Below are 16,347 nucleotides of genomic sequence, written 5' to 3' on the forward strand. Positions count from 1 at the left end.
AACACAACAAAAGGGCGTTTAATTAGTTAGGGGGGGGGGGGGGGGGTGTCTTTCAGTACCCCCTGAATGTGAAGTATATCAAATGTGTGATATATTTTACAACATCAAATTAAATGTGATCTTGATGTATTGAAAAAACTATTAATTAGGGGCGCCTGGGTGGGGTCGCTCAGTGGTTAAGCATCTGCCTTCTACTCAGGTCACCATCCCAGGGTCCTGGGACGGAGCCTTCTGTCAGGCTCCCTGTGATGGAGTTCTAGAACCTAGGTGCCGTTCGGTGGGGTGAGGTCCGGAGTCGATGACCAAGAAAGAATTTTTGAGACATCTTTGGTGCAAAATGGTGGCTTATTAAAGCACGGGGACAGGAGCCGTGGGCTGGAAGAGCTGCTGCCCTGGGGGATGTGAGGAGTGGCTGGTTATATACACAGGAGTTGGGTAGGTGAGGACAAAGGGGGAGTTCCGAAGGGCTGTCAGGGTCAAGAAGACTGTCAGGATATTGAAGGCCTGGTTACTATCAAGCCAAGGCCGGTTTTCCCTTTAATGAGGCACTAGCATGAAGACAATTGGGAGTTTCCTGGAGTTTCACATTCCTGCTATCAAGCGTCCCTGTTAGTGAGATTTGGGTTTAGAAGAAATTTAACTTTACATTTCCTTCTACCTCAGCCTCAGTTTTGTTTATGGAGGGGAGGGTGATGTTAGGGCTCGAGGAACTGAGTTATGTGCCTCTGGAAATTGGGCTATTGATAAGGTAACTTCTTTGTTGTAATTCTCTAGGACATTTGTAAACCAAGGGAGACTCCTGTCTTGCAGGGTTGTGATCTCTGCAAGTTAACTATTTGTTTTTCTTTTAGGGCAGCCAGGGATGCCTGAGGAAAGTCACACATACTACCAAGAAGAGGCGAGGAGCCAGTCGAGAGAGGGAGCCAGGTGCCAGCCTTTGCTTTGTCCTCAGCCAGCCTCCTGCTCCCTCATCACCTGCTCAGCGGGGAGCCTGCTTCTTCCTCCCCCCTCTGCCCCTCCCCTGCTAGTGCTCCCTCTCTAGCGCACTCTCTCTCGAGTAAGTTAAATTTTTAAAAAACCACAACTGAAGGGGCACCTGGGTGGCTCCATGGGTTAAGGCTCTGCCTTCGGCTCAGGTCATGATCCCAGGGTCCTGGGATCGAGCCCCGAATCTCTCTGCTCAGAGAGCCTGCTTCCTCCTATCTCTCTCCCTGCCTCTTGGCCTACTTGTGATCTCTCTCTCTGTCAAATAAATAAATAAAAATCTTAAAAAACAAAAACAAAACCCCACAACTATGAATTAATGTTTTTATAGTGACATTAGGAGTTGTAGCTTTGTTTAGGGAAGCAGTTTTATGGGGATATAATTCATACGCCACACAGTCCGTCCATTTAAAATATACAGTTGAGTGGCTTTAGATATGTCCATGGAGTCATGGGACCATCTCCACCATCTAGCACATTCTCAGTACCTAATAGAAACGCTATACCCTTTAGTCAACACCCTCAAAATACATCTATCCCCACTGCCCTGGGCAACTATTTACCTATTCTGTGTCTGTAGGGATTTGCCTGTTCTGCACCTTCCATACCAATGGAATTATAAACGTGCGGTATGTGACTGGATTCTTTTACTTAGCTTGTTTCAAGATTCCATGTTGTACGTATCAGTCCTTCATTTCCTTTAATGATTCTAACACTCCATTGTCTGGATAGACGACGACGTATCTTCATCGATTCATTAGCTGAAGGACATTTGGATTGGTTCTACTTCTGAATTAATTTAAAATGTTAATTACACAATTCGCCCCAGGGGTGCCCATCTGGTTCAGTTGGAAGAGTGTGTGTCTGTTGATCTCAGGGTTGTGACTTTGAGCCCCACGTTGGATGTAGAGATTAACTTAAAAAAAAAAAAAATATATATATATATATATAAAACCAATTGGCTCCAGCTAAAAAGGAAAATGGCCTATGTTGTGGTAAAGAAAAGGCTGACAGGGCTTGTGAAAGCATGGCTATGAGAGCCCATCTCTTAAACAGTAGTGGAGGAGGCAGAAACTTATGTATTACAGAGGTGACTGGTAAAAAGGCAGCTCAGGGGGAGATAGGCCTAGAGGAACTGTCAGTGTTAACGGGAACATGAACTTAAAAAAAAAAAAAAACAACTAGGGTTTTATTAATCTTCCTGAACTACTTGCAGCTGCACTGGTCACCCGAACGGTGGGGTCGGGCCTGTGTCACATGGGGGCTGCTGTGCAAGGTAATCCCCTCAGTGTGCCCAGGGCAGCCACCGTCCTGCGAGGCAGTTTCACGCTGTCCAGCAGCATGAGGCTGTATTTCTGTTCTCCCTTGGCTCCTGGCTGTGAGAGCTGAGGAGGCTGTGGGAGGGGTGGGGTGACCTAAACTTGGCCAATTGGATCTTCCTACCTGGGACTTTAAGCCTGGATGAGTGACCCTGAAACACAGGCAGTCAGAGTGCTTCAGTTGTGGCGACAGGGCGGATGGAGTGACCACTGGAAGTGGGGTCAGCAGAGCCCAACATGGCCTGGCAGAAAAGTGTCCTTGACTGTCTCCTCCTGGGGCAAGGCTTTGGCTATGGTTCTGCTCTCTTAGCACAAGAGAATTCTGTTCCCTTAGCACAAGAGAGTAGCCGAGGGAAATGTGGTGGAAAAAAAAAAATGAGGCTCTAGCAGCTGTACCAGTTATTAAACTTTATTATGACTAGATACCATATTATACTTTATGTTTGTATAGCAGTTAAAAAGGATTAAGTAAAAAATTTGAGAAGGAACATTTAGAGACATGAAGTTTAGAAACATGAAGTTTCTCTTAGAAATTTCACACTCCTCTTTAGAACATTTGGCTTACTTGCTCTGGAACTCACACTTGAATCCTTCCACTTCTTACCACCAGCAATGCTGAGGAACAGTTGGACCCCCTCTACTTTTATTAAAGTTTGTGATTTTATCCACCAATACCATTTTCCTTTCTATCTTTTAACTTTCTGTAAACTTCATAGGACAATGTTTGGCATGTACATAACAGGTATTTAATGTTGCGTGTACTCTCCAGAACAAATGAATCAGTTGTTTTTACAGCAAAGGGGCTATGTGAAATGATGCACCTGAACCTCCAATTTGATGGCCTTTGCCCACTGTAGTCTGAGTAAGAGCGACATCACTGGCCAGCTGCCTGGGTCTGGGGAAACCTACTTGCACCAGAGGCAGTGATTAAGGTCTATTGGGGAAGGTGCCTCTCCTCTTACTCGCCTACTCTTTCCTTTTGTAAGGCTAGAATTTGTATCTTCTGTATAAAATGACTGCTTTAAACTTGAGTTTGAACTCCAAGGGAGGATTCGAACAGGGCCTCCATGTATCCTGCGAGTAAGGCGCACTCCTGCTGGGCAGGCAGATCTTAGGCCACATCGCTTTGAAGGCTGCCCAGTAGTGGAAGGATTGCTGGCTCCTTTGGGGCTGGATGGTCATTCCTTGTTCACTCTGCTACGGGGGAAATGTGGTACCAAGCTTGAGGTCATGTACATGTGCCTAGTAGGTCAACCTACACCTCCCAGTTCCAGAACTGTATATCCAGACTGGGAGTAAATGGCCAGAGTGGAAAACCTATGCAGCGCCATTCTACTCTTTACTCGTCTGGGAGCAGTGCCTTCCATTAGCCCTCACTGCTCCCAAGCAGCACCTAGCACGCCTCCAGTATTCTGTTTATTACCATTCTCAATCTTATATTCAGATGTATTTGTTGAAAGAGTAGTGAGTTACAAGCGCTTTCATAACTGGGAAGAGCTATGAAGTAAATGCTGACCTTTGAGGGCCTACTCTGTGCCAAGCCCGGTTTTTGGCATTTCATACGTATTAACTTAATGATCAAAGCCACCATGACAGCATTTGCCTGTGTCAGTAGCTGGGGACACAGAGACAGAGAGGCTGAGTAACATGCCTCAGTCCTATGTTTGAATCTGGATGCCACCAAAACTCTCCCTATAACCTTCTAGTATTTATAAAAGTAAGGATGTTGATAACATACAGAATAACTGTGAAGCTACAATCAGAGTAGTACAGAAACTGCCAATAATTAGAGGGATGTTTAATAATATTTCAAAGCACACAGTATACTATCCCTCAGAAATGGGAGCTACACACAAATTCTGTGACATTAAATCATGATCAGGGTAATTAGAGACGTTTCCATTCAAACCAGTACAGATTACATAATATAGGGGAGAGACAGTAACTTGGGAGTTTTGTGGGTTAACTCTTCAAATACCAGAGCACATGTAACTACAAAAAATGGAGGTGGTATCATTCAGAAGGAGAAGACCAAGAGTTCTGGTATATTGTCTGGCTGAAAGCGAAAGAATTCTGAATGAGCAACTTGGTTATGAACAAGAAGGTCCAGAACAGGTAAACCTGGAAAGACCACTGGTGGTGGCACATAGCTCTTAGCTATGCTGTACCAGTCTTGTTTTTAACGAATCTCTATTCCTTAAAAAAAAAAAAAAAAAAAAAATGGCCAGGGGTGGGAGTGAAGACCTCTTTTTCAGTATTTGTTCTTCTCCACAGAGTCCATGATAAAAGTCACCATGCACACAGCCAGACTTCTTTCAGAAGTGGCTCTACTCCCGGGTTGGGAGACTTCACTCTGTGACCCAACAAATCTTGCCATTTTCTCCAAGCCGTACAGCTCCACTGGCTACCAGCTGGAGGGCTGCAGGGAATATTTTGTGCTCTGCTAATTTCACTCTTTCAGACAGAGTTGCAACAGTGTCCCCTCTCTTCACTGGAACAGATTCTTGTAAAATAATCTGTCCAGCATCTACATCTTCCTGGAGGAAGAAGAAGAAGTTTTGAACATTACTTTCTAGCTAGCACAATTTACATAAAGACACAGATAATACTTTGGTAGAAAGAGACATACTCACAGCTACAAAGTGCACGGTACAGCCGGTGACTGTGACACCAGCTTCTAGGGCTTGCTCGTGGGCATTTGAACCCTTAAAAGACGGGAGCAAGGATGGGTGGATGTTGAGCATCTTCCCTAGAAATTAATGAAAACACAGTGGTCAGAATTTACAAATTCTAGGTCCTCTACCAAAGAATGTATGTTTTTCTGTCTAGAGTCGGAAGTCAGGAGGAGCAGGGTTTCTCTGGGATGGGTGTTTATTTGTAGAAGACAGAAATGAAAGGGAAATAAGGGTTTTCATCTAGGAGCCGTGGGCACAGCAACCTCCTGCCTTGCACAACTGAACACACACGAGGCGCTCTGAGTAGGCGCCTGCAGTGACTAGAAGCGGGACAAAGTGAGACGCGGCCTGCTGCTGGCACGTGCTGTTAGAAAGAGAGCGGAGAGTCCTACACGGTGTCTACGTGCTCGACCTCTAATCACAAAGCGGCATTGCCACTTTCCACAAGGACTTTAACCATAGTCACTTAAGAAACCACGAACTCTTTGGAGAATCCATCTGTTGTCCAAACAGGGGCACAAAAAAGAACAGCAGGATGCAGTCACAACTTTAGTGGAAAGGGCTAGAACACAAGGTGCGTTTTCCAGAAACAATGCCTTCCTTGCCATGTGTGGCAATGGTCTACGAAGTGTAGATGGACTCTCCATGTTGGGAGACGGGATCATTTTCTTTCATGTCTACACAAGCAAAAATGTCTCTACTGAATGATCCATTCAGAAGATGAAATGCTAGTAATGTGAGTAACCTAACCTGTGTTAGAAAGTGATTGATTACAGCAGGCCAAAGAAAACTGATAAAGGCACAAGATAAAATGATCACTGGGTCGTTCTCTGAGCTGAGGAAATTAAATTACAACCTGTGTTAAAAGAGCCTAGTAAATACTTCACCATTGGGTTGCTTGGGAGGCTAATGGCCCTGCAGTGTGCGTTCAGCTGATATCTCAATGTGGTGTCACACAGGTTTTGCTTACCATCCCATTTCCTGACAAAGGGGCCAGATAAAATTCTCATGAATCCTGCAAGACAGACTATGTCTGTGGAGTACTCCTCAAGGACTTGGTCAACTGCAGTGTCAAATTCTACCCGACTTTTATATAATTTATGATTAATTACCTGTAATAGAAAAAAATCAGCACAACTTTTTCAATGAATTACCAAAAACAATTTAAAACTCAACCTGTACATAGACCATGCTTGCCCTCTTTCTCATAAAGACATCCTGGAGAATGAAGTAGAAAGGCAGCCCAGCACACACCCCAATCCAGAAATCCAAAGAATAAGCTACCCTTACAGTTAGAGGTCATGTTAGGGGTAGAGGGGGCAGGTTATGAGTTTAAATACAGTCTTCAGGAAAGACACTTGTCAGAGTAACTCACTCTGCTGGGAATTCCAGCTCTCTCCGCTTTATCTAAGCCAGCCACTGCGGCTTTGTTGGAGATAACGACGACTATGTGCGCACAGCTACTTGGCTCCCTAGTGCTGTCTATGAGAGCTTGCAGGTTTGATCCTGAAAGAGAGAAAAACACACAAGTAAGTTTAAGTGTCCTAATAAAGATATGTTCCATTTTGCATAGCAGATGGTCAAGATTTCCAAATAAATATCTTAGAAAAGACTGGCAAAATATGTGAGGCTTTTAAATTCCTTCTCTTGATGGATTAATAGCTTAGGAAAATGTAGGCACTCCTGGTTCTAGGATATATAATTGGTCCTACAAATAATATGATCAAGCACAGTAAGAGAAACAGTGTAACATAATTTAAATACTGACTGGTGGGGCGCCTGAGTGGCTCAGTGGGTTAAGCCTTTGCCTTTAGCTCAGGTCATGATACCAAGGTCCTGGGATCGAGTCCTGCTTCAGGCTCTCTGCTCAGCAGGGAGCCTGCTTCTCCCTCCCTCCCTACCTGTGATTTTTGTCTGTCAAATAAATAAATAAAATCTTAAAAAAAACCTGACTGGTGAGGAATTAGCTGCTTAATTAGGCAAGAAAAATCAACCCTCTTTAAGATTTTATTTTTTTAAGCAATCCCTATCTGTGCCCAAGATAGGGCTTAAACTTATAACCCTGAGATCAAAAGTCACATGCTCTATTGACGGAGTTAGCCAGCTGCCCTGAAAAATCACCCCTCTTAAGAAGTAGCCACTATGGGGGCACCTGGGTGGCTCAGTGGGTAAAACATCTGCCTTCGACTCAGGGTCCTGGGATCGAGCCCCGCATTGGACTCGCTCCTCGGTGGGGGGGGGGGGGGGGGGGGGCGGGGGAGTCTGCTTCCCTTTCCCCTCTTCCTGCCTCTCTGCCTACTTGTGACCTCTCTCTCTCTCTCTCTCTGTCAAATAAATAAATAAATAAATAAATAAATAAATAATCTAAAAAAAGAAAAAAAAAAAGAAGTAACCACTATGAACCTTATAATAGCTTTTTTTTTAAAAAAACCATTAATTTGGGCTTGAAGTATATTGAAACCTTAAAATGGACTTGGAAAGCAACTATACTTCTAGTAATGTATCTTAAAGAAATAATGAGATATGCACCTAGAAATGTGGTGTATATTTACCAAAATGTTCACAGCAATGTTATGTACAACAGTGGGAAAAATAAACATGCTATCTCCATCTGAGCGAATACAACACTCTTATTATTTATTTTATCCCTCTATCCGTAAGAGTCAACCATAAATTTCATATTCTTATTACCATAAAAAAAACCACCTCAGCTGTTTTAAGACTTTTTATCTAGAAAGCAATAACGAGAAAGTTGGATTTTCCATTTCTTCTGGTTTCTTTTTCTTCAACCATCTTCCTTATACCCTCTATTCTGCCTTTAGGTGTCTCAAAAGCCCGAGAAAAGTAGAAAGACCGAGGACACAGAATAACAAAACAGTCCTTAATGATCCCCTGCCCCACTCTACTGACAGTTTCCTCACAATCGGAAGGATTTTTGGGGTGGGGGGAGTGAGCATTTCTTTTTAAAATTAATTAATTAATTACTGAGAGAGCGCCTGTGTGTGAGAACATGGAGGGGGAGGGACAGAGGGAGAAGCAAGGAGCCCGATGTGGGATTCAAGCCCAGGACCCCTGGGATCATGACCTGGGCCAAAGGCAGGCTTAACTGAAGGCAGATACTTAACCAACTGAGCAACCCAAAGGCCCAGAAAGAGCATTTCTACAGCCCCACAGTAAAGAGGAAGGCATATCTTACCTGTTCCAGATATTAAGACAGCCACTCTTGCCTTTTTTGATTGGACAGAGAAATGATTTTTCGTGGTGCCATTTTCCAATAGTGATCCATTTATTTGCATGGTTTCTATCAAATTCTTGACTTTCACACGAGGAGAACCTTCATGTCAAACACACCCAATAAATAAGAATGGAACTGTGAACTAACAGTAATAATGGAGAGAAAAGTATTTTATGAAAACTTGAGAATACCTCATCTTGAAAATAAATTATGAAAACACTAACAAGACTAGACTTGTATTACTTAATGTTATTCACTCATAAAAACTTCCTGAAAGAGAACATTTATAATTGCCTACTTCAACTAAAAGCCACAGCATACCACTATCTCCTGGCCTCAGGGGAGGCATGTGACACAAGTGAGGCCATTCAAAGATTTGACAGAAGATGCTGAGCGACAGAGGACCTCTCTTTCCTATTGCAATATGAGCTCAAGGATGTGGACTCAAGACATCCTTCTGGTACTTGGAGAACCTGCTTGAAATGAAACCTACATAATAAATGAAAGGCATACACAGATATAATTGGCAAGGCCTGGCATCTCTTAGCTAATCTGAGTGGGTTTTCCGCCACTCTCCTTATTTCTAGTACTTCTAACGGAGTCCTGAGTATACACAACACTTGTCAGGGCGCTCGCTTCACAGTTTCCTGAACTGAACTGAATCACGAGGTAGAGCCCGAGACAAGGTCTCGCCTGTGGAAAGACTCCTCTGGGAAGGATCCCAAGAAACCAGAGGGAGGCTCTGGGAAACGTGATACGGAGGGCCAACAGAAGAGTGTGTCACTAAACTGGTCACCACATGGGCAATTGGGGCTTGATTCCACTGTGAGCCTCAAAAGAGCTATGAAGACTGCTTCAGAACTGTTCCCTTTTCTGTCCCTAAAGTGGGTATTTACTTGCTCCGCTGGCTAAGGGTTGTCCTGTGGGGTGCAGCTGCGCACAAGGACTACTGCACAGAGGAGTCAGAGCTCTTCGGCCCAAGTGAGGAGAAATGCGGTGGTACCAGCTCGGGCGCGGTCCAGTTACAGCTATGTAAATGCAGTTGCCCCAGCAATGGCCGGACTAAAAGGTGGACACAGCTTCGGAGGCGGGGCGGAGTTGTACTTCTGGTTAGATACCCAAGAACAACGGATCAAGGAGTGATTACCTTCAGGACATGCCACCACCTTGCCAATCACCCAGGCTTCCTCCTTGTGCTGCTTAATATCTCTCAGAATCTGCTCTGCCAGATCCTTTGACACCACGAGGGCAGCCCCAATCCCACAGTTAAATGTTCTGGCCATTTCTTCCTCAGAGAGGTGTCCTTCCTGCTGTAACCATGAGAAGATCCTGGGGACCCTCCAGGTCTGGGCATCTGAAAACAGGGAAGAGTTGTCTGATTAGCCTATTGTCACACACAAAATATAACGTGTGCATATATACAAAGCTGTGGAAATACAAGCAGCTCTGCTCTTTTACGTAGGGTAGAACTATAAACTGGCCTTCCAGAGTTTTTGGGTGGGATCCATTTGTACCTCATCCAGAATATTTTTGCTGATACACTTGGCCAGTATTAACAGTTAAGTTAGGTTTTGTGATGCATTAACTAAATTCTTAGCAGTCTCTTAATAGATTGTGTTACGAACTGAGTTCCAGTAAAGGTTTGCAAATGTAAAGCTGGGTCTTAGTGATGACCAAAATGCACCCTAAGTGTGATGAAAAACTAGGTGGCTTACATTACAGATTTAGAAGAAATGTACAGGGCACATGCGCATGTGGGGGTTACGGGTAGGGGAATGGGTGCCACAGAGGGACAAGCAGACTTCCGGCTGAGTGTGGAGCTCAACACAAGGCTTGATCCTAGAACCCTGAGATCATAACCTGAGCTGAAATTAAGAGTTGAATGCTTAACTGATTGAGCCACCCAGGTGTTCCTTTCCATATCTACTTTAAAATTTAGATTTAGGTCTGTTATAACACAACAAAAATCTGACAAAAATTTTTAAGTAAAGGCATAAACACAACATACATACAATTTAAATTTGGATAGTTGTTTAGAATCTACAGTTATGGGATCAGACTTGCCAAAACTCTACTAAATTAAATATTTATTTATGATGCTCCTAAGAAAGGGAAGCCATTATGGATGTAGCTTTTTATTAAAAAATAGGATTAACCATCAGTTCCCCTTATTAATTTGGTGGATCTGCTGGATAATCAGTTCTTTATTTTTATTTATTTATTTTTTAAAGTAGACTCTTCCCTCAGTGTGGGGCTTGAATGAACTCAAGACCCCAAGATAAAGAGTCGCATGCTCTACTCTGTGACCCGGTCAGGTGCACTGGATAATCAGTTCTTTAATGCTCTGGAGTTGATACAATTTTTAGGGAGCATCACATATTCATGAACCTTCTCCTCTATCAGATTTAATTCCATTTCTACCAGCTGGGAAATGTCCACTCTTACAAGCTGAGCTCCAAAGATTTAGCTACAGTGATGTTCACTCTTCTATCAACAGTCTAAAGCCAACAGCAACACAAAACCAAATAGTGGTATATGCGTAAAAAAATGGAATACCCAGGGCGCCTGGGTGGTTCAATGTGTTAAAGCCTCTGCCTTCGGCTCAGGTTATGATCTCAGGGTCCTGGGATGGAGCCCCACGTCGGGCTCTCTGCTCAGCAGGGAGCCTGCTTCCCTTCTTCTCTCTGCCTACTTGTGATCTGTGTGTCAAATAAATAAATAAAATCTTAAAAAAAAAAAAAAAAGAATGGAATACCTGTCTCAAAAATGATGCTACTCTGACAGCTGGATATTGATGGTAGAGTAAATGGCAGAATAAATAGAAGATTACCAAACTATAATCTCATTTTAGCAAAATGATTAATAAAGTAACTGTTTGTAAGCAAACAAACAAATAAACCCTGACAGGCTACAAGCCTGGTTTCTAAAAATGATCAGATGTCAGCAGTAACATAACCAGTTGCAAATTTAATGTTGAAAATGCCTTACCTAAGTCTGTTGGTGGAGTAGGATTCCTAGAAGAAACCTCAGAGGCTGATGTAAGGGCCTTTCTTTTTTATTGGGACACAGACATTTGTGTGACTCAACCACCACGGCTATTGGGAATATGGTGAAATCGACTGTATGTCATGATCAGTTCGGATTCTTCGAGTTCTTTCTGAGCTTCATGTACTCTGACTCTACTGTTGGCTCAGCAAATCCACTCATGGGCACCCACAGCTGCTTCCAGCCTGACTGGACCAACCCGCTCAAAAAAAAAAAATTTTTTTTTAAAGATTTTATTTATTTATTTGAAAGAGAGAAGGATCTCAAGTAGGCAGAGAGGCAGGCAGAGAGAGAGGGGGAAGCAGGCTGACAGAGCCTGATGCGGGGCTCGATCCCAGAACCCTGAGACCATGACCTGAGCCGAGGGCAGTAAGGCTCAACCCACTGAGCCACCCAGGTGCCCCCCATTTTTTTTGTTTTTAATTCATGTTTCAAGGCTCTACATACTCATACTTTGGGAGAAAAATCACACAACCACCTTCGCCTTCATGTTCAGTGCTTCTTGTCTCATTCTTTTTTCTGACTAGACTATCTCATTATTTACTCTTTTTCTCATGCCCTCACTCCTGGGTCTGCTCATCTCACTAACCCCTTCGTACCTCACTGGGAAAAAGGGCTACTTTATGTGAACTTCTTTAGCTTCTAGTCCATTAAAGCAATGTATGTTAGTTGACCATGATAGCTGGGGCAGTTCCTCTGTTACCCTACAAAAACAGGGATGGAACACCCTGTTGCTCACTTTGCTATGAGTATAAGTAATGATCTCCCCCTTCCCTTTGACCAGTAAGTTTCTTGAATCAGCAGCCTCCGCTCACTGTCCCTATTTATCTCTGCCACCCACTACCCCCATGATCACGTGGTGGGCGGCCTCTGCACTCACTGAGATGCTTTCCGAGCTGACTGAATCATACTGGTTTATTTCCAGTTCGCATCCTACATCCCGTGGCTGCACCTGACGCCGCTGACCACTGTCATATTCAAATCCGTGGGGTTCATACTTTTACTTGGTTCACTCCCTGCTTCTGACTGTTCTTTTCTAGTAATTCTACCTCTGTCAACCTTCAAAGTAGACAGAGCACTGAGGTGTAACAGTGGAGTCCCCGTACTCTTTTGGCTATAACTATTACTATCCGCATCTGAGCACCAAACTTAACCTCAGCCTGATAGCAACTTCTGCTCCCAGACACCTCATAATAAATACACTGAAGACTTAAAACACTATTCCAGGGCGCCTGGTGCCTCAGCTGGTTGAGCGTACGACTTGATTTCGGCTCAGATCTTGATCTCAGGGTTTTGAGATCAAGCCCCATGCTGCGCTCTGCATTCAGTGCGGAGTCTGCTTGAGATTCTCTCCCCCTTTGTGCTCCCCACCCCTGGCCTTGCACACACCTGCACTCCCCTCACTCTTCTAAAATAAATAAATAGGGGCGCCTCGGTGGCTCAGCTGGTTTAAGCATCTGACTCTTGATTTTGGCTCACGTCATGATCTAAGGGTCCCGGGACTGAGCCTCACCTCAGGCTGTGTGTTCAGCGGGGAGTCTGCTTGAGATTCTCTCCCTCTGTCCCTCCCCCTGCACTCTCTTTCCCAAATAAGTAAATAAATCTTTAAAAATAAATAGATAAGTAAATATTTGTGAAAAAAACACTATTGCCACTTCCTACTCCAAATCTACTATTCTTCCTGCATCACGGATGTTACTGTCTATATTTACTTGCTTAACTAGAAACTTGGGACTTCTTTTTCTTTCTAAGCGTAAGTGATTCTCAAATCTGTCTCCCTTCTCTATGGCCTTGGTTTGGGTCCTGCTTGTCCCTTGCACAGGCTACCATTTCCCTTCCTGGCATATTTTGGTTCTATCTTGATAGAGCCTGAGACTACCAACCTCTCATATCCCCCAAAGCACTTCATCTATGTAAGTCGATTACACGAGGGGACCTTACACCTTAAAAATGTGGCTAATAAAGCAAAAAGAGGCTAGTTTTATTTTTTCTGAGGAAAAAAAAAAAACTTAAAAAAAGGCCAGTTTTATTTTTGCTGAGAAACCTCAATAATTTAAGAATTTTCCATATAGGGACGCGTGTGTGGCTTAGTCATTACATGTCTGTCTTTGGCTTGGGTCATGATCCGAGAGTCCTTGGATCAAGCCCTGCTTTGGGCTCCCTGCTCAGTGTGAAGTTTGCTTTTCCCTCTCCCCATCCCCTTGCTTGTGTACCTTCTTTCACTCTCTGTCAAATAAATAAAATCTTAAAAAAAAAATTTTACTTCCCCACATATATAATTATATGTGTACTAACTACCATGGGTTTTCTTCCACAATGCATTTTATTTCCAAATGGTTTTCTGAACAAAAGTTCTTTCAGCAATCTTACCTAAATCCACCCCAAACTTCTGAGGAAGGACTCGGGGGATGTTTTCTAGCAATCCTCCACCAGTAATATGGGCAAAGGCCTTGACGTGTCCTGAACGTAGGACAGGTAGCAGTGAATGGCTGTAGATTCTGGTTGGAGTAAGAAGTAAGTCCCCTGTGTATTGGAGAGAAGAGATAAACTTAGCCTATGAATATAAAACCAAAGCATATGTCAATAACAATTCTGAAATAGAGAATGATTTGACCCTACAGACACGCCAGTTCTATGGTAAGGTCCGAACAGTGAACTCATAGGGCAATGTAATTTATTCCATTCTAATTAACTAATGAAAGACTAACCCATTAAGAGGTGCTCACATATTTCTAAGGAAAATTTAAATATGAGTGTTTACCTAAGGTCTGATCACCACAGCCTTCAGGTGCTGGAGATGAGTACTGGAGGGAAGATTTTGCTACAATTTTCCTTACAAGGCTAAATCCATTGCTGTGAAGACCAGATGAAGCTACTCCAATAACAATATCCCCTTCAGTGATTCTTTCCAGGTGAGGGAGTTTCTGATCCCGCTCCATGGCACCAACGGCAAAACCAGCTAGGTCATATTCTCCCGGAGGATACATGTCGGGCATTTCTGCAGTTTCACCTCCTGGCAGAATGATGAAACAAGAACGAAGTAGTCACATAGTATTTATAAACCTACCTGGGAAGTACTGACACCAGGTACTCTTTTTTCCTTTTTTAAGTTTGTATATAATTTCTACACCGAACATGGGGCTTTGAACTCACAAACCCAAGATCAAGAGGTGCATAGTTTTCTGATTGAGCCAGCCAGGCATCCCTACTCTTATTATGAACAATTAAACACATAGCTATGTTCCGCAAATATTAAAAAAAAAAAAAGTCCTCTATTAGCTGCCTAAAAGAACTTTCGACCGAGCATGATTCCAAGGGAAACAGTACTAATTTCCACGAAGGAAATGTATAGCCCAGAATAGCATTATTGTCAAAGAATGAATGCTTGGTTGAATATAATGTCATTTCTATAGCAGTTTAATTTTACAAATGCTTTTATTTATATTTGATCTTTATAATCATCCTGTATTCCAGATGATGGTATGGGCTTATTAGAGAAGTGATTTAATCAGGGCTGCTTACATCCAAATGCCCTGGCCTAAGAAGTACAGCATAGCTCACTTTTGTGATGATATGTAAAGATAGGGTCTAGGTAGGCAGTCTCCAAATTACAAACTGTTCTAAAAGATGGTTGAAAAGGTAATTTTGGCTTTGGGGACAGATGTGTCCACGGGAATGGTTAATATAAAAGAGGTAGTTTCATTGCTTGGGCAACCTGCAATTCATTTTGCTCAAAGTTCCCACATATATTTAAGCAGTATTTCTGTAAATCTTAGATATATTTTATTCTTAGTGTTACTTCTGTTGGAAAATAATGCTTAAGACTTAGAATGTTAGGAATCATCTAGTTCTGGTGTAGGCCAGTAAGGAGGAAATAACCCTTAATGTTGTCTGTGCATGAGGACTTTGAGAAAGACAGGAATGGAAATAGTAAACAAAGATCAGGGAAAAAGGTAAGGCCTGGCTTACAGTTTAGGAGTAGGAATCTGGGGGACAAACCCTTGAGGAGGAGCTTGAGGGCAAGATTTAAGTTTTCATCCGGTAATGTTATTTATATTTTACTTGTCTTATGATGTAATCTGTAGTTTTTCTTCTTAGCTATATAAGTAGTAATCGCATTTATACATAGGGCTAAAATATAGTAAAAAGGACATGTGATTAAAACGGATGGTCATACCAAGGAGAGCACATCCAGCTTTTCCACAGGCTCTGGCGATTCCAGCGACAACAGCTTCAGTTGTATTAAGGTCAAGTTTTCCACAGGAAAAGTAATCGAGGAAGAAAAGGGGCTCTGCCCCTTGGGCCAGAATGTCATTGACACACATTGCAACCAGATCTTGACCAATGGTATCATGTTTGTTACACTGCTGGGCAATCTAAAGAAGCACAACACACAACACAGAAGATATGCTCCAAATTATACCTTGTCAGTTTATTGATGGAGGCTAATAAATATTGCTATTTGGCCAGCTGCTCCAAACACCTAAGGATAAAATATTAAATTCTGATAAGCTATTTGATCCCAAACTATCCCATTTAAAATTATTATTTTAAAAAGGTTTTTATTATTTGAGAGAGAGAGCATGCATGGGAGGGGTGTGGAGGAGAGGGAGAGGGAGGAGCAGACTTCCTGCTGAGCAAGGAGCCTGATGTGGGGCTCAGATCTGGGAACTCCAGAATGACGACCTGAGCTGAGGCAGATGCTTAAGGACTGAGCCACATAGGTGCCCCCAAAGTATCTCCCCATCTTTTATTTATTTATTTTTGATTTATTTGACAGAGAGAAATCACAAGCAGGCAGAGAGGCAGGCAGAGAGAGAGGAAGGGAAGCAGGTCCCCTGCTGAGCAGAGAGCCCCATGTGGGACTCGATCCCAGGACCCTGGAATCATGACCCGAGCCGAAGGCAGCGGCTTAACCCACTGAGGCACCCAGGCGTCCCTCTCCCCACCTTTTTAAAAAAAATCTATTTAGAGAGGAAGAGAGAGTTTGGGGATGGGGGAGGGGCAGAGGGAATCTCAAGCAGACTCCCTGCTGAGCATGGAGCTGGATGCAGGGCTGGATCCCCCCACTCTGAGATCATGACCTGAG

The 16,347-nt window shown here is 43.2% G+C and overlaps 1 protein-coding gene across 3 annotated transcripts in view; it reads right to left on the reverse strand.

Annotated features, from left to right (window-relative positions):
* Positions 1 to 2,694: 2,694 nt before the first annotated feature.
* Positions 2,695 to 16,347, reverse strand: part of GART (phosphoribosylglycinamide formyltransferase, phosphoribosylglycinamide synthetase, phosphoribosylaminoimidazole synthetase) — a 34,232-nt gene continuing 20,579 nt past the window's right edge. For all 3 annotated transcript variants that reach the window (XM_059392284.1, XM_059392286.1, XM_059392285.1), the window contains exons 14-22: positions 15,436 to 15,634; positions 14,020 to 14,271; positions 13,629 to 13,781; positions 9,361 to 9,567; positions 8,175 to 8,312; positions 6,354 to 6,484; positions 5,949 to 6,090; positions 4,937 to 5,052; positions 2,695 to 4,840 (exon numbers count right to left, since the gene is read on the reverse strand). In XM_059392284.1, coding sequence (XP_059248267.1) covers positions 4,652 to 4,840; positions 4,937 to 5,052; positions 5,949 to 6,090; positions 6,354 to 6,484; positions 8,175 to 8,312; positions 9,361 to 9,567; positions 13,629 to 13,781; positions 14,020 to 14,271; positions 15,436 to 15,634 — 1,527 coding nt within the window. In that variant the 3' untranslated portion in view covers positions 2,695 to 4,651. The remainder of the gene's footprint in view (positions 4,841 to 4,936; positions 5,053 to 5,948; positions 6,091 to 6,353; positions 6,485 to 8,174; positions 8,313 to 9,360; positions 9,568 to 13,628; positions 13,782 to 14,019; positions 14,272 to 15,435; positions 15,635 to 16,347) is intronic.

This window comes from Mustela nigripes, chromosome 2 (genome assembly GCF_022355385.1).
Source record: "Mustela nigripes isolate SB6536 chromosome 2, MUSNIG.SB6536, whole genome shotgun sequence".
In the NCBI taxonomy this organism is placed as follows: domain Eukaryota; kingdom Metazoa; phylum Chordata; class Mammalia; order Carnivora; family Mustelidae; genus Mustela; species Mustela nigripes.